Source organism: Oenanthe melanoleuca, chromosome 3 (assembly GCF_029582105.1).
Source record: "Oenanthe melanoleuca isolate GR-GAL-2019-014 chromosome 3, OMel1.0, whole genome shotgun sequence".
NCBI lineage: Eukaryota > Metazoa > Chordata > Aves > Passeriformes > Muscicapidae > Oenanthe > Oenanthe melanoleuca.
The window spans coordinates 4,638,213-4,665,720 of record NC_079336.1 but is presented as its reverse complement, the minus strand read 5'-3'; the positions used below and the strand labels follow the sequence as shown (position 1 = coordinate 4,665,720).

Here is a 27,508-nt window from a genome sequence, read left to right as displayed (position 1 = left end):
ATTTCTGTTTTCCTGCATTCAACAGGTAAACTCCAGGTCACTTCTATCCATTAAGAGCAAGTAACCTCCTAAATTTTCTATTGAAGATCAAACTTCAAAAAATAATACAAGAGTCCTGGTGTTCTGTAGTACTCTACATGACTAAAAGGGCTTTTTTATGACCACTTTCATGGATTGTTAGAAGTTTGGAAGTAGACCATGGACCAAATACTAGGAGGACTCTATGAAAATCTTTGATCTAGAAAATTCCTGAAAAGAGATTTTCTATCTTGTTTCCTTTATCTGTCACAAAACCTCTCTTCATCTTTCTCTAAAAACTGTCATATTTTCCAGTCATCCCTTTCATGTCATCCATCCTGCACCCTTGAGAAGTCAGTCCATCTCTGAACCAGGAGATCAGTCTACTGCCTCCAGGATAACTTTTTTTAAAGAAATGTCTGTCTTCCATACCACCCTTGGGCTTAGAAGGAGCTCTTCTGAACAACTTCAAGGATGTTTTCCATTGCTATTCAAATTATTTGTGAAATAACCTCATATTTTAGTGTATTCTATCATTGAGAAAAGATAGTATATCCACAAAAGGTAATTTCAGAGCATCTCCACCCAAGTCAAAGTGAATTTAAATTATATGGAAGGCCACAGCATTTGCACATTCATATCCCAGTTGTGGGCTCTTCATCAGCTGCCAGGTAAAGAAAGTATTCCAAGATTTTAGAATCTGTTCATTAGAGTTTAAAGCCCTCCCAAATTTTTATGTCAAGAACCTACTTAAGAAATGAAATGCTTTAATTATTCCAAAAGTTTTATTCAATTTGAAGGATCTAGTAAACGTTATGAAGCAGAGCTAAGGGAAATCCCACTTGGCTAATAAAATTTTGGTAGCAGTAGGAGATAAATTTTGAAGTTTTCATAATAGATAATCTAAATATTTCCAATGAAAAGCATTAAACAAAGCAGGCCCAGAAGCTATTGTATAGTTTTTAAACTATCTTCAGAATCTGAATAAATTTAATAATTTTCAAACTACTGATGTTCTAGCAGAAATGTTTCTACTCTTCCCCTGCGTTGTTATCACTATTTCTGTTCAGATTTTCAGAGTACATTTCATGTGTTCTTTATATTAGCAAGATCTTTCTACCTCCCAGCAGTTTGATTTTAACCATTTTCACATTTTCATTAAAACTGTCTTTTACTAAGAGGAAGTGTAGTAATTCATCCTTACAGGGATGTTGTGACTCAAACACTCCCTTCCCTTCCTGTTGCTTGATCCAATGTAATTAAATAATAGATTTCATTTCATAACTTTGCAGTAGCAATAAAGAGGAAATTATGTTCAGAAGGCATGTTTATTTTTTTTCCCCAGCCTTTTCATGGCTTAAAAGTGATTCTTTCTCTTCGTGCTAAAGTAATGTGAAACAGCCTTTTCAAACTTATGTCCTTGGGAAATGAATGTTAATTAAAGAATGAACATTAAATAGGAGTTAGGAAATCAGGGCCTTTTTCAGACACAAATATCTGTTGTTCATATTTTACATTTATGCTCCTTCATGGTGCTTTCTTTTTTCTCTCTGAGCAAAGCTCCCTCCTATTTGCTTCTTTGATTTTCCCAAGACAAACTTTGCCACATTCATGCTATTATCTGTACAATTTACCTTGTTTGGATTTTTTTAAGCTCTGAGAATTATAATTTGTACCAATGAGTAAGAAAATGCACCAAAACAACACATACTTAATAAAATTTGGACTTCTTGTACTCATTTTTACATGAAAGCAGGTATGCCTTGGATTGGGACTGTTGTTTTCCCTCTGTTTTTTCTTTTCTGTTGGATTAGAAGATTCTAAGTAGGAAAGAAGATTCTGAGAAGAAAGTAGTTACAGATTTAGATTTTTGGAACCATTTTGAAATGTCCTGGAAAGACATTTCTTGATATAAGACAAAAAAATTCCTAAAACTGCCTATATTGAGATGCATTCTGATTATTACATTTTACTCATTGACATTAAAGATTACAGGATAGGTTGAGCTTTTCTCCAGTGTCATAATGTACACTTCATATCTTGTGGCTGAAAAAGTATTAAAACTAAATGCTTTGGATTTTTTTCCTGCTGATAATTTGGATATATCTTGCAAGGTGACACCTGAGTTTCAAAATTCTGCAGGCAATATAATGCACCTGGAGCCAAGACACCTGTGTGATCTCTCTGGCATCCAAAACCATTTAAACCCATAGTCCTCTACAACTCTTATATGTCTGAGTGTTTAATCTGGGAGATCCTACAACATTTACTTCAAGTCCCCATCCAGACTGAGAAGCTCCCACTTGGTTGGCATGTGGACTTGAGTAGAAGAGAATAAAAACGTAATAAGAAAGTCCAATGTGAATCATTTCAGGTAAAATCTTTAAACATACAGACTCTTCCATCATTACCATGGTATTTCCTAGCATGAACATGATGGCATATCTCTCCAGGGCCATGAAAAATTCTGGAACTAAGAGAAGATGTTGATATTTTTGTTTTTTTGTATTTTTGATGTTTGTATTTTCGTTTGAACCTGAATCCTTTTTTTCTCCTTTTGTCTCCAACTCTAAATCTTCAGAGCAATGTCTTGCTTATGTTCTGGGATTTGATTTTTTAGATTATGTTTTTATCCTTTATTGCACCCTGGAGCAAAGCCTGGGACTGCTCTGACCCTCCCTGGACACAGGGACACTCAGGGACACACAGGGACACTCAGGGACACACAGGGACAGACAGGGACACACAGGGACACACAGGGACACTCAGGGATGAGGTTCCCTCTCAGGATCTCCTCTCCAGGCTGAACAGCCCCAGCTCCCTCAGCCTTTCCTGGGCAGGGAGATGCTCCAGTCCCTTCATCACCTTTGTCACCCAGCACTGGACACTCTCCAGGAGCTCCATGTCTCTCCTGTCCTGAGGAGCCCAGAACTGGACACAGCACCCCAGATGTGCCTCCCAGGGCTGAGCAGAGGGGCAGGATCCCCTCCCTGATCTGCTGGGAATGCTCTTCCTGATGCCCCCAGGACACCACTGGCCTTGGCCTCAGGCACACAGTGGCTCATGGGCAGTTTGTGCTCCCCCAGAACCCCCAGGTCCTTCTGTGCAGAGCTGCTTTCCAGCAGGTCAGTCCCAGCCTGTGCCAGTTCCAGGGGTTTTTCCTCCTTCTTGCATTTGCCTTTGTTGAATTTCAAACACTTCTCTGCCCATCTCAACCTGTCAAGGTCTCCTATATTCAGAGCACTAATGGTTGCCAGCTCTTCATAGCAATGCTTCATTACCCTGAGGCTTCCTCTAAAAGCACTTTATCTCTGGGCTTGGAGTGGGTAAATTCATGTCTTGTTTTCCCTGTGTCAGACAGTGACGCCTGATTCCAATTTGCTGTCATATGGAAAGGAAGAGTATTTATTTAGTGTTCTGGTGAAACTAATACAGGGCAATGATTATTTTCCTGTGTGAGCAATGTAAGGATACATGATTTAAACAAATGGTACTCTCAACAGCAATGGGAGAAAGGAACCTGTTTATATTAGATGATCTCTCAATCAGCAGAGAACAGGAGTTTTTCTGCTTGCAGCCTTGCAAGTTGTGTAAGAATAATCCTGAGTAGTGGTTTCTTCTGGGATTTGAAACCAAAGGACAGGAAGCTGAGGTATAATGTAAACCTCTGCTGGTTTGCATGCCACAGTAATAATAGAGAAAGAAAAGAAATAATTAATTGATAGGAAATAAATTTGAGTTAATAAACTAAATATTCATAAATAATATTATATTCAGTTCTTAAGAATTTCTTATGAAATTTGAATTTATATTTTTTTACTGAAGGAAATTTTAATGCATTTATTGATAAACAGTTTGCACAGTTTATTATTTTTTAAAAGTAAAATTTAGTAGCATAAAGGCATTAAAAGTTGTAACTTAGATGGAAATAAAAGAGATTGTTGAGATTCTCCACTTGGAAAATCTGTAGTGATACTGCTGTGAGAACGAAGCAGCCCTTTGGGAAAGTTTCAGATAAAATCTTGTTAGTTTTATTTCAGTTTGTGCTAGATGACCTTTAAAGGTCCCTTCCAGCTCTAAATATTCAATGATTCTACAATAATTTCCTCCAAAACTTTATGTAGTTTAGAAAAAGGGATGAACTCTGCCAGTGATTTACAATGCAATGGCACCATTGACCTCAGCATTTAGAATATCCTGACAATCCTAGAACAGGGACAATCAATAACAGAGGACATCTACACTCATCTGCAGAAGTGGGGAAATCTGTTTGCAGAGGTTGGAGGCCTTTTGGCTGTGAGAATTTTTCAGTTTCAGGTTGGCTAATGAATCTTTCATATCTATAAAGTTCACACTTCACAAAGCTTTTTTCACAGTCTCTTGCATGTTCTAAAGAACACTACTCCATCATTTCCACTTGAATGAAATTTTTCCAAGCTTTTCTCCTCTCCCTTGTAATAATAATAGGTGCAGTAGAAGTTTCCAAGTTTGTTTTCTTGCCTGCTGTTACCACCAGCAGTGGGAGAGAATGTCAGCAGTGGCCATCCCCAGTGAAACACCAACTCTTGAATTAACACCTATGTAGCCTGTGAATAATTTGACCACATTAAAACTGAGTTCAGTGAGTCTGAATACTTTTCTGTGCCTAGAGACTTTATGGTTTTAATGTTGTTGGTATAAATTCACTTAGTTTGGTCAGTGTTACCTGCTATAAATGTCAGGTGTGCAATAGGGTTTCTTTTGTTTCCTGGAGAGTAGAAGAATTACAGCTATAAAATGTTGGTCCAAAATGTTGATTTTGGAATTTGAATTGAAAGAAGGAAAAATAAGAAAAAACCATGCCTGAAGCTGAAGTTGAAATATAGTTATTGTTCATAAATGCATTAAATTCTTTTCCCTGTGTGACAGAAAATGGAAGAACAAGCTCTAATTTAAGAAGTTAAGCTTAAATTATTCAGAAGGAAGAGATTTTTTTAAAAATACTTTGATTCAGGCTCATCTTTTTCAAAATAGAGGTATTAATTTCACTATTTACTTGGATTTTTTTTCCTTAGTAATCTATTTAATATAAATTTAAAGGAATCAGTATGTCTCCAATAGATGCAGAAAGTAACCCCAGGAACATAGTGTATTTTCCTGTTGGCCCATTCCATTACACAGGCTGACTTCATGTAGTTTTACATATTTCTGATTTTTTTCTTTTTTTTAATTTAGTATTTTTTAGAAAGATCTTGTTTGTAACATGAAGAACACAAACTCAAACAAGCTGTTTGTGTTCTTCCTTTGCTGGTTTTGCTCCCTCTAAATGTGTAGCTTCTTTTGTTGCAATCTTTCTGCTCTGACTGTACTGAATATGTTGCTAAAAACATAAAGAACAAACCAAGAAAACCCCTCTGACCTTTTGTATGATCAGGAGTATGTGAGGTGTGAATCAAATGAAGAGAGATGTTTTTGTCTAAATTGCTATTAAATGTTCAGTTTAACAGATGGGAATATTCAGAAAATATATTCATCATAGTGATCTGTGGAGATCTTGGTTGGCAGTGGTATGGAAAAAAACACATGGACTGAGGTGTGAGGCTGTTTTTTGGAGTTCCTGGGACTGACTTTCACCCAGTTTCAGTCTGAAGGAAGGGCTGTTTTCTCCTGTGACTGGAACAAGCTGTGTTCTTAATTTTAAATCAGCTGCCTGTCACCCCTGACATTGAAACCATTGAGTATTGGACATAGATGTGTTCTTTATGCTGCTGGAGGGAGGGAGTCCCTGGGTAACCTGCTTATTACCAAAGATGCTTTTGGGGTAATTCTCCTCCAGCTACAAGGAACTGGCTGCAGGCTCCAGATGTGTGTCCAGATCCAGCTCTCTGGGCTGCCTGGACTGGGAGTCAAGAGAAGCTGAGGTGAAGCAGTTGATCTTGCTTCAGGGACTTGACAGTATGACTTTCATAAAGGGACAAATATAGTAAATTATATCATTGAAACCAAGATCTCAGTGGATGACAGAGGCTGTGGGGTATGAACTCATGTTTTCTTATTTTCATGGTCTGTATGGACTGAGATTCACTGTATGTGAGTAAGCAAATAAGAGCTCTTATCAGTCTCTGCAGCACCCTGAAAAGAGGTTGAAGCCAGGTGGAGATTGGTCTCTTTTCTCAGGTAACAAGTGATAGGAAATGGCCTCAAGTTGTGCCAAAATAGGTTTGGATTGGATATTAGGAAAACTTTGTGCAGTGAAAGAGTGGTCAAACATTGAACACTGTACAGGGAAGTGGTGAAGTCTCCATCCCTGGAGAGGTTTAACAGATGTATAGATATGGCACTTGGGGACATGGTTTAGTGGTGGTTTTGAAATGCTGGGAGAGTGATTGGACTCAATGATCCTACAGGTATTTTCCAACCTAAATGATTCTATGATTCCATGATTCTCTAAAGCCTCAAAATGTGACACAGAGCTCCATCTTCTAGAGGTCACATATAATCAACTGGTGTCATATTAAATTGTCTTCAGTAAAAAAATATTTACATTTGAAACTAAATATCTATTAAGAAGAAAATTTATTGTCTTCTAATCTGCAGATGGACATTTTCTGATTTAGAAAATTGGAGAACAGCTTATGATGATTTAGTTATGCTGGTGAACCCTTGTGCAGTGATCCTGAGCAATTCATTACCTGTCAGAGTGCTCTAATGGGCTCCATAATGTAATTATCTCCCCAGGATCTGCTAAGTGCATAAAGCGCATCCCTGTGCTGACTTGTGATGCAAAATCAGTGTTTTCCCCTCTCTCTGTGTTAGAACAAGAAGCTCAGGTGTCACCATTAGTAGCATGTCAGATATTGCATGGAAAGATTGAAGTGAAAACCTGTATTTACCTTTTCTATTTAGTTGCCTTCATAAAAGTATCAGGATACTCTGTTTGGAATGTATTTACTAGACTCAATTCAGTATATTATTTGGTATTTTTACAGCAGTGTGGTTTTTACCTAGAAAAGGTGAGAAAATAGGACATTTTAATGCATATTTAATAACACAACAACCTTCCTGCCTCTGAAAAAAAAAAATCACCTAGGTGAACTATGATCTAATTTTCTTGTATAATGAAAACAAAACTGTAGCTCCTGCAGCATTATTCTTGGCTCCCAGCAGTTCCAAGGCATGCAAACATCACCATTCCAACTCTGTCCTGCAGTTTAACTGGGAGGATTATGTCACAACATGTATGTTTGTTTTCCAGCTTTTTGTCTGTTTGTCCATCAAGATGGTTTTGTAGAAGAAGTATCGGTGATTGTTGACTTTGGAGGTAGTGGAAGAAAAAATAATTCTGTAAGAAAGAAAAAAAGCAGACAGTCCCATTGAAGTAACTGTGCTTCTGTCACAGGAGAATGAATACTCCTTTCAACAAATCTATAATTTGCAGAAGTTGCAAAAAGAAAATAGCCGTAAGGTGACTGTTAACATACTTCAGTTCATCCTGCCAAGAAAGTTAACTTCATAAAGTCATTAAACCTGTGATTACATTTTAAAATATTATTCCCCAGCCATTTCTTCTTAGGCTTTAAAATATAGTTACTGTATATACTACCTTCTTTGTAATGGGAAAAATTGTAAAATGCACTTATTTTTCATAAACTCCTAATTATTAACAGAGCTGTTTGCACTCCTATAGTTAAAATCATTTCAACACTTCCGTTATTTAAACTTCACTTTTAGGGGTTCATAATTCTGCTGTAATAAAAAAATATATTCAGACTCTGAGATCTCAGACATTGTTTGCTGATATTAGGGAATTTAACCTGTTTTTCTTAAAAAAGCTGAGTAATTTGGATTGTTTGCTGTTCTTCAATATCATCCCAAACAAAATATTTTGCAACGTGGACTTAATAATTTCAAAACTAAAAAAATTAGGAGAAGACAAGTGTGTTGGAACTGCTGCAGCCCCGAATTGTGTGACTGGCACTGAGGCTTGGAGAAGGGAGATGGAGGGAAATTCTTGCCGTAACTGCTCGGTTGCCATGTGGTCACCTCATGTATGAGCAGTTCCTGCAGCGTTTCTGTCCCACCCTTCACCTGCAGTCAGTGCTGCTCCCTGAAACCCGAGGCACCTCCTGGTTCCAGGGAGCTGACAGGGGTTTGCTGGAGTGACAAATGCTCGGGTGCTCAGAGATGGGTGGGTTCTTTGGCATAGCTTCCTGAAATCCCCCTTCCTCACTAATGGCTCAGCAAGGCCTTCAGCTCCGGAAATTCGGGAATCGGAGTTATTGCATATTAATGGCAACTCTGGGACAGTCAAATAAGACAGTTTGTTATAATACTAATTATAGCAAAGCACTCACCTTGTGGTTTGAATGAGTCAATTATGTGTGTGTTAAACTATAAATACATCTTCCCCCCAGCCTCTGCTGTGTGGGATGTAATTTTTATTTAATTGCTTGAATACATATTTACCTGAGCATACCCCAGTTTCCCAGGTAAATATGTGTACCAATGCAGAACTCATTCTGGTCTGTTTGGATAAATAATACATATTTTATAACTGTACAGGAAGTAATTATTTTTGTACTTTGCTTTCTTTAAGCCAAAGAAATTAAATGCTGTGTGTCCATTCCTTAAAATAAAATAGATGCAGAAATTGAGGCAATATGAGAATAAAGTTTTCATTGTTTTGGTAGAAACTGAGAATATTATTCCAGATTTTGATCTTGTGTTTAGCCCAGAATAACTCCATGAAAGTAAACAGTGTTATTCAGGATTTACTTAGATGCAAATGGGACATGAATTTGGCCTTTGCTCCTTACTCTCCCTTCCTTCAGCACAGGGCTCCTGCAAGCAGCTCACACACAACCTTTGCTATAAATGTCATTGTCACGTGTTTATCATTTAGAAAAATAAGGTATTTCAGCTACACATGGAAATAAGCATTCCTGAGCTTTGTGTCTTAGAGAGTGGGGAATGGTTTGGATTGGAAGGGGCCAAGAGATCATCCTGGTGCATGTTTGGGAAGTAGGGCGTGCTTTCCCTTTGGATATTCCTGCCATTGTTTTACATGGTATTTGGGAAAGCTGTGTTGTGTTATCACCATGCTAAGGTCAGGTTTTCTAACACTTTTAAGCTCAGTGGGGCCAAAGTCAGCCTTGGCATAAATCCATTAGCTGCAATAGATTTACACCAGAGAGGAATATTGGCTCGTTCTTGGTAATTTTTTTTTTTTTATCCAACCCTTTATATTTTATGTTAGAAACATAAGTAGCTTGTGTGCCCTCAAACTAATCAGCATAAGAAACAGTTTTGCTTATGCCAAAAAATAGAGCTATCGTTTTTCACATTCTTACATTTTTCAAGTGAGATTATGTTACTGTGACTTCTGAATTCCTGAAATCTCTCTGGTCTCGGTGACTGCAAGGCCAAGAGTGGGTTCCAAGGGGAAAATCTGAACCTCTTCACGCAGTATGTTTTGTGTTGTGCATACCAGATACAGTTAACGTTTTGTGTGCGTGTGATTAGTGCGGAAAAAAATTAATGCAGTCCAGTATTATGATTTATGGACTGAATCTTTTGCCCACTGAACACTTGCCAAAATGAAAATTCCCCCCCCACCCCCTTTCCCCTTCTTTGGATATTAGAAACAGCTACTGTTTTTGTTGATCTTTTTAACTTCTGAATAGGCCTATTTCAAGTCATAGCAGCATGGGAGCTCAGATTAAAAATATACTTATTCAGCCAGTGATACTGAGTGAAACCATTGCTAGTGTGAGTAGGAAGGATAGGATTTCTTTAAATTATTTTCAGGTGCATTAATGCATTTCTAAAGAATATAGAACTATTTGAACATAAATTATTGTTTATTGATCATGTTACAGGTGTGTATGAATTTTAATATCAAGAATTTTTGAAGGTGTCTTCTTTTGATAACTTTTGTGCTGTGCTCAGTGTCAGTTTTCCATCAAAGGGTTAACAAAGCTAGGGGTAAAAAAACCTTAAAATTAAAGCTTGCTTTTTGGATTATGTTTGTTGATTTAGAGGATAAAATGTGAAGCACCCCTTCTATTTCAGTTGTTACAGCATTATGTTTTATGCTGAAACTGCTTGTCCACAGAAATTATCCTGGAAAAACTGGATGGGGCTCTGAGCAGCCTGGTCTGGTGAAAGTCCCTGCTTTTTACAGGGGGTTGGACCAAATGACCTTTAAAAATTCCTTCCAACCCATTCTGTGACTCCATGATGATCTTCTGTCAGAACAAAAGGCTTGTGAGGTGAAAGGAGCAAATCCCATTGACTCCTTTTGTGCATTTGGGTTGAAGCTCCTTAGCCCAGCACTTTGATAAGCATCACTGTGCAGATAACCCAGGTTACCAGGTCCCTAACCCTGTTCTGATTTTATATAAAAACACCAATTTCCTGCACCTACTGAAAGCTGACATACTTAGTCCTTTACAAAGAGATTTTTTGCTCTTTACAGCATAATTTGAGGCATTCAGGGCCTCTCTAGGCACTGTCACAATGCATGTGAGGGCAGCCCATTGCTTCACGCTCCTTTGGCCACCTCTTACCAATTTTTGTGTCATTCCTTGCTCAATCCCATCTTCATCACTTTCACAGCTGAATGGCCTGGTCTGCGCAATGAGGTTTTTCAGTTCCTTCATTAATAGAGTTGGTCTTTCCTATCAATTCATTTTCTTTTTCCCAAATGAAATAAGAGCATTCCTAAAAAAGTTATTTGTGTGAGTCTGGTTTGTACTAATGCTAAGTCAAGTATGGGTAGAGTTTCTTTCAAAAAATACTTAGGTAAGCTGTTTAAAATTAATATTTGTTATTCTAAAAAACTGGGAGAGGGATCAGCTGCCCTTCCACAAGTTGCAGATAAAGTGCTATGGCAAGAACTTGGCATTTTTACATTGCCTGAGAGAATTATATGTTCATTTTCTGTGCTAAGAGAAGGGAAAAAAAGGGCAGCAGGTCTTTTTAAAAGCAATCATTTTAAATATAAACAAAAAGCTTTTGCTTGAGATTTGTCAAAGGTCTTTCAGGCTTTTCATAAAATTGTTATTCACTTCTTGGCAAACAAGACTCGAGTGAGTGACACCTTTGAGAGTCCCAGCTTGTGTTTTAGTGCACAGCTTGTGTTTTGCTATGGACAACCATGCAAAATATCATCTGAATTTATTTAAAACAAACCCCAGTGAATAAAGTTTTTAACACTGAAAAGGCCATTCTAATTTTTTCATTTATTTTAGTTGCAGCAAGCAGCTGAAGTTTCTCAGATGAGAGGAGCACGAGTCATCTCTGCTGAAGATCTCCTGTTCTTGATGCGCAAGGATAAGGTACAGTAATGAAGACAGGAATTTCTTTTTTTATGTAGTCAGCTCCTTATTGTGTTTTCAAGTGCTTTCTTAACCTATGTAAAGGAATCCATCATGAATAGCTTTATTTAAAAATATAGCTGCTCTGCAGTTGTATTTGATTGAGCATGTTACAATCATTCTGTAATATCTGAAATAATAACTGTTTTTTCCCTGTAGCTTCAATTATCAATTGATTGTTTTTTCACAAAGCTTTAGGGTAGATAATGTACCATAGAACTCAAAGTAATTTCTTGATAAGATATAAGTATTGATCTCTATATTTTATGTCCCTTTAATTAAAAATCAATCATTCTAATTTCCCCCTGGTTATGAAGGGTGTCAATGTGACATTTAAAAATGTGACAATTATAGTTTTGTCATTTAGACTGTCCATAAATCCTCTTTATTTTATTTTATAATATTTTTCTGTGTTTTATCCCACTCAGATTTCTAAATTTAGTTATGGCCTTGCTTTCTCTGGATAGTAAGTAGAGCAAGTCAACAAGGGAAAAAATAATTTTCTCTCCTCAAATTTAATAATTATTTAAGAAATTGTAAACTCTTTTTAATTACATTGTTTGTTCTTCATGTCCTTTTCTTCCTTAGTTTCCCTCTTTCTCTAATCCTTTTCTCTCCTTTGTTTTCCTTTCTTCATTTGATAGATGAAGTCTAATGACCAAAGTAATTTCAAAATTAAACCCCACTAAAACATGAAAATAAATTGCAGGTTTTTTTATCTGAAAAAGCTCTAAGGCTATACTGAAAACAGCAGTTGATATGGAGTCAAAGTTCATGGAAATGTGCATTTCTAGCCTAGAGTTTCCAAAGTAAGCAAATACTTTGGAGTGCTGTAAAGAAGCCCAATATATTAATTTCTCCTTTCTGAAAGTCAAACTCATTTCTGTCTCACAGCAGAGTACCAAGGAGCTCAAATGAATAATATTTAATACGGATTTGCAACTGTCCTGAGGTACTTTCTATGTATGTATTTTCTGCAGAAATCAAAATGTCAAATATTTTAGAAGTTATATTTACTGAGTAATGTGCTACACATTTGTATGTCTGTTTGTTACAAAGTTTATTAAATAACTATGTAATCGTCATTGATATAAATTTATTTTTTTCTCACAGAAGAAGCTTCGAAGACTACTTAAATACATGTTTTTTCGAGACTACAAATCTAAAATTGTCAAAGGAATAGAAGAAGATGACCTCCTTGAAGGTAGAAAAAAAATAAATTATCTAATTTGGGAAAGGCTTGATGTCTTGTGAAAGTGCTGAACAGCTCAATGCAAAGCAGCAATGTCTTACTTGATAGAGACACAAAAATAGTCTCTTTAGAGGAATTTTGCTGAAAATCTCTGCTTTTCAATTTGAAATATGTAAGCATTTGCATCTACTATCAAGATGAACATTAAGACTAATGTTGAATTAAGAAACTGGTGCTGATTAAAAGGCTAATTAATTTCAGCATCTGTATTTTAAATGCACCACCTGCAATTGAATGGACATTTGTTAAATTATTATCAAATGTTTTGACATATTTATAAGGAAAAACCCTTATAATCTGAAGTCATTGAACACTAATACGTGGGTGGTTTTTTTTCAGTGTGGTTTAACATTTAATACTTTGGATCTGTAGCTTAAATAATGGGAAACACTTCTGTTTCTGAATTCCATGAGGAAGTCACAGATTTTATAACCAATGCATTTAAAGGAAAAGCTCTTAGAATTAAAAATAAATTCATTTATGCCATTTAGTTTCCTGGTTTAAAGTTTTGTTGATTTATATTGATATTAGAACTAACACTTCCATTGTAAAAAATTAAGTTAAAACTTGTGGTAAATCTAAACCTTACCCTACTATTATAACATCTAGCTATGTCCATACACAACTTTCTATATTAAACTTACTTCCTTTCTCAGTGCCTTTTATTCTTTTTTTTCCCATACAATGAATTCCTTGTGTTTAGTTCCTCTGAGCATCCACACTGATGCTAGGTAAACATTGTACTTCTTGCTTTGACTTCATCAAGCTGATAAGTTTTTGTCAGCTCATTTGAGATTTAATTTGCCTATGAAATTTTATTTTCATGTTTTGTGTATGCAAGCAATCTGACAGTACAACTTCTTACCTGGTAGCTTTGGGATTTTAATACTTTAGCTTGTGTCAATACTTAAAGCCAATAAACAATTCCCCTAAGCCTTTTAGATGTTCATTAAATGCTTCCTAAACACAGTTTATCCTGGAATTCAAGAATGCCTTTTCTAGCGGACTTTGATAATTAAAGCCATTAATTTTCTTTTGTGAATTTAATGCCTTTATAGCTACTCTGCTGTTTAGGACAACAGAGATCATCTTGCCAACATTCTCCAGATTTTACTGTAGAGCAATGGTCCATCACCTCAGGAACTGCATCTTAATGGATGTGTTAGGGTTTGCCTGAGGCTGTAGTGATGAGGATGTTCTGCATTTGTTCAGGGAAGAACATTTCCTCAATATATTCTGCTCTGTGGCTAAAGTTTTTTCTACCAAAGCAGGGTTGTTTCCTCCACAGCTGTGTCTACTCTGGATTCTTTGGTGAGAAGTAATGATATATAGAGAGCAGATTAGTTTTCTCTAGATTATGAAAATCTATTTGGTTATACTAAAAAATACTAAAGATGATGTTTTGCTGGAGCAGAGCAGTGACATCACCTTGTTCAGGCAGCACATCTTGTGTGAGAGGCACAATAAGAACAGACCTTTTCTGCTCAGTGCTGGTTCTAAAATGTGTCACTCTGAGAGACATTAAGAGATGTTTGGAGAAGCCAAACAGGTTAAATTTGTTGTTCTTTGCTTGTCTTTGTGAAGACAAATTCAACAGCAATAACACCAACAAGAGGCAGAAGCTGGCCCAAGACTTTCTCAACTCCATTGACCAGACTGGAGAGCTCCTGGCCATGTTTGAAGATGATGAGATTGATGATGTCAAGCAGGAGCGGATGGAGGTAATTCTTTCCTTTTACTGATACCCAGCAGAGAAACTGTGAAGCTTTTAATACATCATGCTGGTCTAATGCCTTTTTCATGCTGCACATTAAATCATTTTTACATGTTTTTTTTTCTTTTGCCCAGATGGTCTAAAGAAATCCTATTTCCATATTTTTCCTATTCCTTCAAGTGTTTCTTGATATCTAAGCACACATGCTGAGAAGGAAGATTACAGAAGGGTAGTTATGGATCTTTCTGTCTGCTGTGTATTTGTATTTCCTTCCTGAAGAAAACAAATTCTATTTATAAACATTCCATGCACATTTTTCACAACAGTATTTTCCTTTTTCATTATTTATCTTCTTAGCAAATTGTTTCAATAGCATCTGAAGACTCTTTTCATGTAACACAGCTTACAGATTAAATTAAAATATTCTGTGCAATCATGCTTGAGTATAAACTCTTCTCTCCATCCTTTCGAGTCCTTTTTTCTGTTCTATGTAGTTATGAAAGATTTTGTCTACATTAAAAAATGCAGTGCTACATGACTCCCATAAAGCTAGGAGGGATTGAGAAGTAGTGTAGCTGTGTTAGCATGGAAGTCTGTGTTTTTTACTAATTTTCTGTGGGTGGGCAGGACTACCCTTGTTTTCAATCAGTGAATGCAGAGAAGAGTCCTTCACCCTTCTTCGTGCTCGATTGCTCAATTCTTCCTCATGTTTTCCATAGGCAACAGGATGTCAAGGGCAAAATTGTGCTGGGAGCACACACAATTCCAGAGAAGCATTTGAGTCACTTTCCATCCATTTTCAGACATCAACATAGTGGACAGGACTGTTGGAAATTTGGTACTTGTCGAGTGATTTCTGTACCCTTTCAGTGCTGGAAGCTGGTGGCTTTGGTTTGAGTTCCCTCTCAATGCTGAGTGGCTCATGTGTTTGGTGATATTTTTGTATTTGATATTTGGCTATTAGGGCTTCATTTCACTTTCAGCATTTCATGGAAAATTCTAAGAAATAATGGAATTTTTATCCTGTGCTAGTTGTAATTCTAGTTTCTTTCTTCTTAATGGAGCCTCTTTTCAGAAGTGCTGCATTCCCAATCTGCTTTCTGCTCCTTTCTGCCCTGCAATGGGAAGAAATCAAAACCTAATGAAGAATTACTTCTCTCTAAGAATTTGGTTAGGAACAAGTCTCATTTCCCCCCAGCTGAGAATTTTTGTCACAGAACAGTTGTATCCAACCACTGTTTGTATTTTGGAAACTGGTGGTTTCTTTTCTTTAACCTCTTATTTTTTTATGCAAAATGTTCTGTTTTGCATAAAGGCAGGAAAATTCTTTGAGCTTGTACACACAGAAATAGATAACAGCATTCTGAATGAATGAATGGGTTATGTTCTTGATTTTGCACTCTCTTCTGTTGTTCCTGTATAGTATTTTTCGAGTCTAAAGAACTACAGAAGTTGATAAAAGTATGAAGTTCTCTGTTATAGACAATGGCAAATCTGAATTTATGTTTATCTGTCAAGGAAGTGTGTGTCTGTAATCAGATATTTGCCTTTAATCTGACTATATATTTTGTTTTTTATCATTGGACTGTGATTCATGAACTGTAGTGTGTGTGTTATATATAAAAACTAATTCTATTGCTTGACTTCATTACATTTTGTGAGCTTTTGATCTGTTCCTATGTTAAAAAAAAAGAAAAAAAGAAAATCAAGATCTTATTTTAGAATATGTTCATGAATTATATCCAGGTATGAAGCCACTACTTTCTATTTACTTTCTTAATAGTCTCTAAAACTAATGACAAAACATGAAAGACTGTTTGAAATATGCTACTCAAAATGTTTAACGTATTTTTGGCTTTGTTTTGTTTGGGATTTTGTTGTCACTGTGAGGTGGGTGGAAAGGAATCAAAGATAGTAGGAAATGTGATCCATTCCTAAAGGAAGAGTTGTTAGTGGATGGGCTAAACTCCTGTATCACATTTTCTTTCTTCAGTAGATTGTTTAATCCACACTAAATTCTGGAGGAAATCCAATAGACAATTTAACAGGGTTTTTTAAGGAATTAGTGTACTTGAATCATGAACTGCAATCTAAGGGCAGTGTTCCTTTTAGGTATCAATTACCTCAGAAATGTGTGGTTATCTTGGTCTGGATAACTGTAAATTATTTCAGTTCCACTTTGCCTTGGGCCAAAATCATGCTAAGCTGTCCAGAGTAGATGATAAACATATATTTCTGATGTCATTATGGGCTAAACAGGATATGATTGTTTAGCAGTATGGTTTTAGTTATGATACAAAATGCAAATATTGTTTATACTCATTTCTTTTAAATTCATAAAATTAGAGCTAAGCCTTCATGTTATTGCCTGCAGTGCTGTGAGGTCCATACCATATCTGCACCATGGAGGAGTCAGGAAAGCTCTGAGCCACTCTGGGACATTAACAAAGGAGAACAAACAATTCTACACTTTGACTGAAATACAGCCACCAGCACTGTCACATTAAAAGCAAAGGGCACTCATCTAGGATTGTCTATAGAATATACTGATATATCCCATGGTTTTAATTTGAAGCAAAGGGATCCCTCTGGAACAGTAATACCAGCAATGTGCAAAGGGACATTGATCCAAAGTGGAATATTCCTAAAATACAGGGCAGAAATTAAGAACAAATTTCACACTACTTTGTCTTAATACACGATTATTATATCAATACATTGTGATAAGATGACTTTTTATAAAAACTGCAGTTATTACATTAAGCAGAGACAAACCAGCCAAAATTGGCAAAATCAAAACAAAATACAAAGTAGAACAGCATCTCTGTCTCACTTCATAACAGTTACTATCCTGCACTCCTGAGACAGCAGTAAAGCACCAGTGAAACACTGCTCCTCAGAGGAAGAGCATTTATGGATGGAAAAAGTGATTCTCATTGCTGGATGTAATTGAACTGTGCATGGAAAGGAGAGATGGATCATAGAACTGGTCTTCATAATGTGTGCCAGTCTCTGGAGAGAAACACAAGTGATGGGAACCTACCCACACTCCTTTTTATTGCACAGCTTGGGCTGTGGAACAGCCAGGGCTGGTGGTGCTCAAGAATTCAACATCCCTTCCTTTGCCTGTTGTATGACAGAATCCACTGACACCTTGCAAGAGGATGGCAATTTGGCTTTCCTCTGCCTCTTAAAATCATTTAGAGAGGAGGGGTGGTATTCCTGTGGGATATGACTGAATTGGTGGGGCAAAAAGGCCCCTGTTCATTTAAAATCTTTGAATTTTTCATTGTTTTGCAGTTTGAGTAGACTTGGAATTTTGGGTCCTTGTGTCCTTATGTTGCTTCTCTGAACCTCTCTGGTGCCTGAATATAGTTAATCCAGCTACAGGTTTGGCTGTGATTTTGTGAATGGTAACTTCAGTTCTTCTGCTTTTTTTCTGTGATAACCACCATTACATTCTCCATGTCATGTCATTAAATCAAGTGTAGCTATTTAAAAACTTCACTGCAAAGCTGATGTCTCTCTCATTCTGCAAATACCCATTGTTTTATCATTTGTTTTATAACTTTAATGCTCCCTCCTCCCCAAGAAAAAGTCTTCCCATCAGAAGTCTGGACTGACACAAAAGAATTCATAAAGCACCACACTGTGAAGGCTCTGTTTCACTTCTGTTCCCATAGGATTAGGAGAAACACCAATCATCTGTCACTCTGACTGCAGGTTTAGGGATACATTTCCAACACTCACACGTTATATGGCAATAATTCAGTTGCAGTAGCTACCATAATGCTTTCACAGTACATTGCAAGTTTGAATAAACAATGGAGGGAAAATAGCTTCCCTACAAGAATAGACTACCTTAAAGCAGGCTTGAAGCCAGCAAAATGGTAAAAAAACTAAGTTAAATCCCTATTTTCTGATTCTTTTGCAGGGGAGTTGGAACTAGATGATCTTTAAGGTTCCTTCTAACACAAACTATCCTGTGATTCTGTGATTCTATGATTGAAGGTCTAGTCCTATGATTTTTAAAAACTACAGATTTTTAGTCTAGGAGGTTCATTGTGGATGTAATTTTTTTTAGTGCTTCTCACCAGTATTCTTGTCTTAGTGAGAAATCTCTAAATCTCATAGCTATGCAATGGGCCCTGTTCAAAAGATGGTAGATTGCATTAAAGTGTTGGTAGAATATATAGCTTTTTACATTTTTTTAATTACTCCTGTTTAGTTTTGTCTTTGTTGAGACACAGTTAATTTGTATTTGCACAAGACTCCTGAACACACCAAACTACATCTTGAGGTACAAAGAATTGTGCTCTGAAGTTCACTCTGTTTCAGCCTTAGAAATATGATGGACTTGGAATATATTATTAAACTAGACAGTGACCAAGAAGATTCCTTACTGCTGGAGTATCATCACCAGCTTTTGAGTACTCACACTTTGACCTGAGCCAGGTCACAGTGTCCCAAACTATGTCCAACTCTGGGGCCCTCAACACAGGAGTACAAGGAGCTGTTGGAGCAGGTCCAGAGGAGACCATGAAGATGCTCAGGGGGCTGGAGAACCTTTCCCATGGAGCCAGGCTGGGAGAGCTGGGGGTGTCTTGGAGAAGAGAAGGCTCCAGGAGAGCTGGAGAGGGACTTTGGCAGGACAAGGAGGGATGGCTTTAAGGTAAAGGAGAATTGATTTGGATTAGACATAAGGAAGAAGGTTTTTACAATGAGGCTGGTGAGGCATAGGCACAGATTACCCAGAAACATTTAGTGTGAGGTTGGACAGGGTTCTGAGCAGTCTGGTCTGGTGGAAAATATCCCTGTTCACTGCAGGGCAGAGGGACTAGGTGATCTTTAAATTTCCCTTTCAGCCAGAAACATTCTATGACTGTAAACTCCTGGGAGGCAGCAGAGGTCAGGAACTCTCCCCACCACACATTTTGGGTGTGGCCACTCTCTTAGAGCATTAACATGGGCAGAGGTTGCTCTGTGGTGATTGGACACAGGGCATGGACTTGGGATCTTTTAACTGAGAGAGTGAAAATTGGAGGGCATAAATCAGAAGTAAAGAACTGTGAGCTCTTTTCACAGTAGATCTCAAAGATAGTGTTGAAGTTCTCAAATTCATTGTACAAATTTGGAAAAGGTGAACAGAGAAAATAAGCAGGAAGTGATTTAGGAAGAGCTCTCAAACCTTTTAGCACCACTGTGCTCATTTCACTGGCCAAAATTCTGCCACTGTAAATGCTGGGGGCAGGGGGGTCATTATTCTTTAGGGAGTATCTCTTCCTGTAGGGTGTGTCAGGAACAACTGAAATTTTATTTAAAGCCCATATGCAAAGTAGAGACAACACACACTTAGTAGAAACTGCATGCTGGAAGACAAACGAAGAAGTTTTCTTTTACTAAGCATCAATTCTCAGTGCATGTCTCTTTTGCTATCTAATTTTGATAATATAGCTGCTTTTCTTTTCAAAGAATTGTTTTTGAATTCCTTGCTGAAATCAGTTTCTTCTTGACAGAATCTTTTGGTTTAGTTGAGTGCTGGCTTCTGTTATCTCACAATATTGTTCCCAAATCTAATAAATTATTAATTTTTAGAATCACAGTTTATTAACCTTAAGCCTTCTTTGATTTTAACAGCTACACCTTAGTAAAGAATGCATCCTTGGGTAAGATTTGATAGTGTAATCCCTGTGGGGTTTTTGTGCTGTTCTTTACCAAACGTTGTCAAATATGGGTGAAGGGATGCCAGTGACAGGACAGAAGGACAAGACATACCATTAAATCCCTTAAATCTTACATTCTTTATGGACTAAATAATTGCAGCCCTAAATGCAAACCAGTATCATCCTCACCTGTGAATCTTGGCCAAGGAAGAGTAGAAGAGGGTTTATAGTGGCTAAATAATGTACTCAAAGAGGAGTGGGAAAGTTCCTGCCCAAGGACATGAGAGTCCTGGTACAGTGATGAAACAAGACCAGAATCTCATTTTCCCACTCCCTTAAGCTGTTTTTAGGGCTCAGTTCATCACTTCCACAAGTTGGACTGAATTTCACTTAGTGGCACCTGCCTAAAATTTTAAACATTCTAGAAACTTAAACTGAATTCTCTACTCAGAAATGAGAGGGAAACAATCCAGGGGAAAGTTCATTTCTTAGATCAGAGGGGAAAAGAATTTCAATTTTTTTTTTTTTAATTTTTTTTAGAAACATCTAAATTACATTTAAGTGTAGTTGATCAGATGTTTAAAGTACTTCCAGCACCTCTGGGGTGATTCTCTTTAGAGACTCAAGATCTGTGTGTGCTGTGGGACCTTGATACAAAAAAAAACCCCTGCAATGATGATATGAAATAGACTTTAGGGTCACACCATCTCCCTGTATACTGTCTACTGCTTTTGATTTACACAGATGCCAAGATTAAAAAGAACTTAGGTGAAACATCAATCAACAAAAAAATCTTTATTCTCTAGGCAATGGGTCTTTCTTTCAATACTGCAAAATGGAAGTTAGGAATGCAAATACAGAAGGAATTTATTCCACTGCATCAGTCCACCCAGTGTTTCCAGAGTGCAAAGCACAACTGGTAGCAACTCAACTCCAAATTTGTTGTCTTGGCATCAAAATATCTGTAAGCATTATTTGGTATAAAAATAAGCCTGGTGGTATTAATGGTTTCTCTGATTACACATTGCTTGGGAATGTTTGGGATAGTGGGAAAGCACTGTTTCTCTTGGGCAGTGGTTGAATTGGTTAAAAGTAAACAGAAAATAAACAGAAACAGTTTTTCATTATAATCTATATGGCTGTAAATGTTGTGTCATTCTCTTTGGAATGGGAAAAAGCCCTTGAGTGGAAAAGATTTCTTGTTATAGCCAGTACCAATAGACTTTTACTCTGTTAAATCTAACATTATTGTGTTTTTCTCATATTGGGGTTGCTTGCTATGGTTACATAGAGTGTCCTGTTTGTTTGGGTCTTCAGTCATGGGGTTTTTGAGCATTCTAGTGAATGTTGCTTATACTGCAAATCTAGGCAGCTTTGCTGGGAGGGCAAGGTGTTGTTTGCTTTTTTGTCTTTTACTTCTTTGAGTATTTTTTTGCCACAGTTTGCTTTCTCTGAAGAGAAAGATTCGAGGCTGTTGCATTTTTGACACCCAAAAATACTGTCTCTCAAATTTTGGAAGAAAACTTTATGTTTATATTATTTATATCTGTGATTAAATATAGACACACATGCTTATAAACAGTATTTCCATGGAGCATTTGATTAGGAGCCAAATACAAGACTAACAAAACATTCTTTTTCTGAGTGTATTTTAACATGTGTTTAACATGTTTGTTGCTTAGCTCTGCTAATCACCCTGTATTGGTACTCACAACAGAGTTATTTTTTATGTAAACTTTGGAGAATTGGGGACAAGGATTGATGCTGAAGTCTGACAAAGGTTCCACTGGTAGAAGATTATTGAAACTCCTGTCGTAATTTAAAATAATTAAATTTGTGCTACTAGTGATTTGTGTTTTTGAGGTTGTTTAGAGGTGCAAAAAATGCAAATCTTGTCTACAAGACAGGATGTAATTCAGATGCTTTGGGGTGGAAGTTATCTTTTCACATCTTTGAACCTTTATGTAGTAAATTGCTGTATTTTAAGCTCCACAAAGCCTGATATTGAAGTCCTTTCTGAATGAAGAGAAAATGACAATTGTTTCTTAGGGCAGGATGTTAACCAGGTCTACACTGAGAACAGTTCTGTCCTCTCAAGTTTTTCAGAAGGAATTAGTCACTTGCAGAAAACCATTTTCGAGACTGCTTTGCACAGGATTCACAAAATTGAAATCCCCATGGAGTAACACAAGTTAAAATGATGTAAGAATTTCAAACACAGTATTACTCTGTAAGATTCCTACTTCTTATTGGTTTCAAGGAAGAGATTTTCTGACACTGCTGTGAAGAGTGAGACTGAAATCTCAGCACAGAGAGCCTGTATTTTTGGTAGAAATCTTTACAGTCATTTGCTTCTCTCACTCCCACCTGAGAAACTCCATAGGCAAGAGAACCTTGGGCTGTCAGCCACTGTGTTACCAAGCTCCAGCACACCCCTGAATTCCTCTTTCCTTCCATTTAGAGCTTCAAATCACAAAATTCTTTCTGTGGAAGAAAATAATATCTTCTAAGAAATGAAGGTAATATAGGAAGGCTCTCTATGGCATGAAATAGAGGGGAGTTGAGGGTGTTCTTCTGTTTCAACTGCTGCAGAAAAGGAGGGTCTGAGGTGTAACAGGCAAGGTCCTGGGTTTAACAGAGAGGAGACAACAGTCCAGTATTAAGGAAAGGATTTTTTTCTGCCTCATCCATAGGAGGCTGATGTAAGACCCTTGGCCTAGGGATGTGCCAGGCTCATGTATCTGAAGGTTCATTTATCTGCCATTTCTAGACATCACAGTTAGACCTTTTCCTCACCTTACCCTTTATTTCCACAAAGGGATTAGCACTGCCTTTCCCAGTATTAAACTCCAGCCAAGGACTAAAACCTGGTTTGAATCAGTCCCATGGATTTACCCTGCAAATACCTCCTACAAAATGTCTGAGTCTTTTTCTTTCTAACTGGAATTTGCCCTCTAAGAGCAGACTGAGCAAGCTCTGTGTCATCAGAGCCTCTCCAGCCAGTCTGCAGCACACAGACAACATAGAGGAGCATTGGAAGTAGTTTTCAGGCTGTACTCCAGCTAAATATAGCCCAAATGACCTCAGATCTATTGAACTGCACCACTTAAAAGGGGGAAGAAATCTATAGAGGGTTATTGAATACAGAGATGTTGCATTTGGTTAAAGAAGTGCTTGAGTCACAGATCACTGGGTGCTGTATTACTGTAGAGGAAAATAATTATCATAAGCTTGTCTTGTAGTTATACTGATCATGCCTTGCTGCTGTTGGAACCTGGGAAAAACAGAGATATGTTCTGTTTCTCCTTTTGTATATTTAATTTTTCTTTTCCTGCTCTTATTATTGGTTTGGTTTTTTTTTTTTTGTTTTTTTGTTTTTCCATCTGACCACAGGATTAGCCAGGACTAGTGCAGTTTTTCTCCTCTGAAATGAAGAGGTCAGTCTGCTGGTTCCTGGACTATGTTGTCCATAGTATTTTATTTCATTCACATAGGATTTTGTGAACCTTAGTATTTGATTGAAGTCAGAGAGGATTTTGTGAAACTTTGCTGCAGGCATTGAAGCAAAAAATTGAGAATCACTTGATTCACTCAATAGTGTCTGTCTCCATATTGTCATCTTCCTTTGAGTAAATTCCACAGCAAAATGAAGCATTTCACAAGATTTGATTACCCAATTGCTAAGGTCAAATGTTGTCAATATTTTTCTCATTTGCAAAGCCACGAGGGGCCAAACCTTCCCAGCTACATTCACACTCAAGTTAATATATCATGAGGAAAGTCAAAGGATCTTTTGCTAAGCCTTCACCTTAGCAATTATTGAGGTAATTGAATAGTAAACACATTATTTCCTAGGGAATGAAAAATACAAGCATTTTTTCTTTCAAAGCCCAGTCTGATAGAACTTGTAACCTGACAGATTATCCCTAAGCTAGGACCCTATGGCAGATTTTTTTTCATGGGGGATGTGATTTTTGTACTGAGAGTAAGAATAAGAACACAAGTTCAATGAAGAATACAAGGTAGGCAGGTTAATGTGATTTTACTTTCATCTGTTTCCAGATAAATTAACAGGAAGGAACTAAAGCAAGCACAGGACATTTCAGAACCAGAGTAGTTGCCTCCCCTTGTACTGCATTTTCTTGAAGCATAAACTGACAGAGGGGAGACAAGGATTAGATATGAGGAAGAAAATTCTTTATTGTGAGGGTGGTGAGACACTGGCACAAGTTGCCCATAGAAGTCATCCCTATCACTGGAAGTGTCCAAGGCCAGATTGGAGGGGTTCTGGACAACCTGGGATAGTGGAAGGTGTCTCTTCCCATGGCAGGGGTTGGAACCAGATTAACCTTAAAATCTCTTTCCATCCACACTATTCTGTGATTCTATGATTCTCTTTATGCAGTAAACTCAGACATGATTAGCTGCTGGATCTTATGAAGTAAATAAAAGCAGTAATTCATTGCATGGCAAACAAATACTGAGTCACGATCCAGAGCAGTCAAATGTGTGGAAAGCAGGCCTGGCATTCACAAGGACAGTGTTGACAGGCTGGAGAAATAGGCTGACACAAAGGTCAGCAGTAGTAAATGTGGATGCTGTAACCCCATGCACGGGTGCAGCCTGTGGGGCAGCCACGTGCTGGGCTGTGGCAGCAGAGGTTACCAGCAGGTCAAGGGAAACAATGATTCCCCATGATCTGGCACTTGTGAGACCACATCTGGAATCTGTGGCCTGGTTTTTGCTCCCAAGTACAAGAAGGACTTTGAAATACTGAAGCAGAGGGTCACCAAGAAATAAGGGGGTACATATGATGAAAGGCTGAGAGGCAAAAGCTTGCTCCGCCTGAAAATGAGGGGACAAAAGGGAAATTTCATTACTGTTTACAACTAATGACAAGAGGAGATGTAGCCAGACCCTGCTTGGATGTGCATGGCAAAGGGCAGAATTTGAACTGATCCCTAATAGGAGGAAAACAGTTCTGATCAAAGAGTGGAACTGATTGGCCAGAGAGGATGAAGAAGTCTCCATCTCTGGAGGTATCTCAAATTTGGCTGGGAAGGTGCTGAACCACTTGATCTAATTGGACCTTTTTTGAGCAGAGTCAAACTAGAGATCTCTAGAAGCCCCAAAACTTTTCTGGGTTAAATTATTCTACCATCCTGTGATCCTGCACTGAAGTTTCCCATGTCAGATATTAAAATGGCAGGTGGGGTAGAAATATAAGAGCTTTTGTAAAGCAAATAGATGATAAACCATCTCAGATTTCTAAAAACTGTTTAAAAATCTAGGTAGCACATAATTTCCAGCTTCTGCCCTTTCTGTAATCTGTAGCTGCTGGTATTTCCTGGAATAGATGTTTTATGTACATAAGGAGCAGGGTTTCTGTCTTTCATTTTGTCTCGGTTGCTGTGGTTTATTTTATCTATAATGTTGCTTGCTGTATTCTTCCGTAAGAATATGATCTGGCTGCTGTGCAAAATTGCACTTGGGGGGAGCTTCACACATCTGCTGCAGCAAAGGAACCAGAAGCAGCAAGATTTAAGCGTCCTAAATGTCTGTTGAAATGGGAAAATAAAATTAAGCTCTGCATGTTGCAAAATGGGAGATGCATCCACTCCCACTTCACCAGAAAAGGACCCACAACATTCCTACAGAACAGCTTGGGTGATATGCTGTCACAGTTTATTCACTCAACCCAAGGCAGCATGATTCTATTTGGATCTTTAGCCCCTCAAACTTTAAATTTTGTCTTCTCTATTCTTTTTTTCTGCTCTCCCATCTTTGGGAAAATTGAAGATACCTAGTCAGGTCGATGTTTTCATTCAATGAGTCAGAAAAGGTTCTTTTAATTTGGATCATCAGGAAAAACACTAGCAGTTCTCATTTACATAAAGTCTTCATGGAATGCATATGCAGAGTTTATTCTTACAGACATTCTTATAATCAGCATTTGTGCCTTTTAGTAATCTGGGATTTACATTAAAATAACTTTAAAACATGACAAAAATTAATCATTGCTCCTGCTTTGTCTTGACAAAGTACATGCACAACTAGACCTAAATTTTCACAGAGGACAAGACCATAATACTGTCTCTAGCAAAAATACTGATTTTGGATAGAGATTTTAGATGATAATAATTCATGTGAATTCAGTAAGACCTTGGTCAAGTAGGGGGCCACAGTTCAGTGTTTGTGTTTATGGGTTAAGAGGTAGCTTTTTTAACTTTTTATGAAGGTAGTGGCAGGCTTTTGGAATTTCTTTGACATCAGGAAGAACACAGGATTTTCTTTGGTGCCTGTATCGTGTGTGCTGCACTCCTGGTGAGCTGTAAGACATTTCTACAAGAGCAGTGGCAAGAAGGCAATGCAAAGTGGTCATACAAAACAATACACTGATCCATGTATTTTATTCTCAGATAATTCCTGAGCATGTTTTCTACACTCTGTTTTTGAGTGGCACATGTGAGGGGCAGGGACGGGGACTCCTTGGTAGCAGCGTTGAAGCGCTGCTGGAACTTTGCCTCCGGCACTTCGGAAGCAATCATTAAATTTGGGTTTCCATTTGATCAAACAAAAGCAGGATGGGTAGTCTCTGTCAGGGGGCTGGATTTTATTTCCCAAGGCTAACAGCCATTTCCAGGACTTTGTCAGACCTACTGAGAGTTTTTTTCTCCCATTGTCAGATGGTATTATTTAAAATCAGTTCATCCACTTGTGTGGGATCCATATCCTATATCATACAGCGACTCTGACAAGAAGATGCTTTTACTGGGGGTGTTATTCAAAGCACTGTTGATTTTCTCAGGCTGCAGACATCTGCAGAAAAAGCTTGTAGAACATCCAGCATCTGGTATTGAGCCCTTGCTCCTTACACAGACCATATCAAACAGTCTGGAAACGGAACACGTTCCCTACATCCGCTTGGAAAGAATTTTTTTGTGTTTATTGTAGATGTATTAGCTGTCAGCTCGTATCATCAGATAATTATTTTATATCTGAAAATTGTAATGGCATCCTCAGATGTACTAAAGTCAGGCAGATTTCCAGCTACTAATCACACCCTTTTTAAAAGGGGAGTTAACTCTCAACGTACCTCAAGGCTGGAGATCTGATTTCTGGTTCTAGAATTTAGAGGAATTCATTGGTGAGATGTGCTTTGTGCCTTGCCAGCCTTGCTACCCTGAGCTGTGTTTTAAAAAAAGAGACAAAAATGGTGCAGAGACATCTTTGAGAAATGCTAAATTTGACTCAAAAAATGTCAGAAGAATTCAGAAACACTGAGAAATTCAAGATACCACCAATGGAGAATAATTTTTCTCCAGGATGTGTGATGGCATGAGAGTCTATAGCAACTTCTAACAGCACAGTCAAGGAATTGAAGCCAGACCCTGGCTATTCATCTTGCTACACCTTTAATTCTAAATATACTTCAACCTTCCAAGCTATGCCTCAGAATCTTGCTATTAAAGATATTGTTCTTTGCATCCCAATGATGTTAAAT

General features: G+C 37.6%; 1 protein-coding gene across 7 annotated transcripts in view; it reads left to right on the top strand.

Annotated features, from left to right (window-relative positions):
* Positions 1 to 27,508, top strand: part of SUPT3H (SPT3 homolog, SAGA and STAGA complex component) — a 252,169-nt gene that overhangs the window by 155,615 nt on the left and 69,046 nt on the right. For all 7 annotated transcript variants that reach the window (XM_056487554.1, XM_056487555.1, XM_056487552.1 and 4 more), the window contains 3 exons: positions 11,250 to 11,336; positions 12,489 to 12,579; positions 14,212 to 14,348. In XM_056487554.1, coding sequence (XP_056343529.1) covers positions 11,250 to 11,336; positions 12,489 to 12,579; positions 14,212 to 14,348 — 315 coding nt within the window. The remainder of the gene's footprint in view (positions 1 to 11,249; positions 11,337 to 12,488; positions 12,580 to 14,211; positions 14,349 to 27,508) is intronic.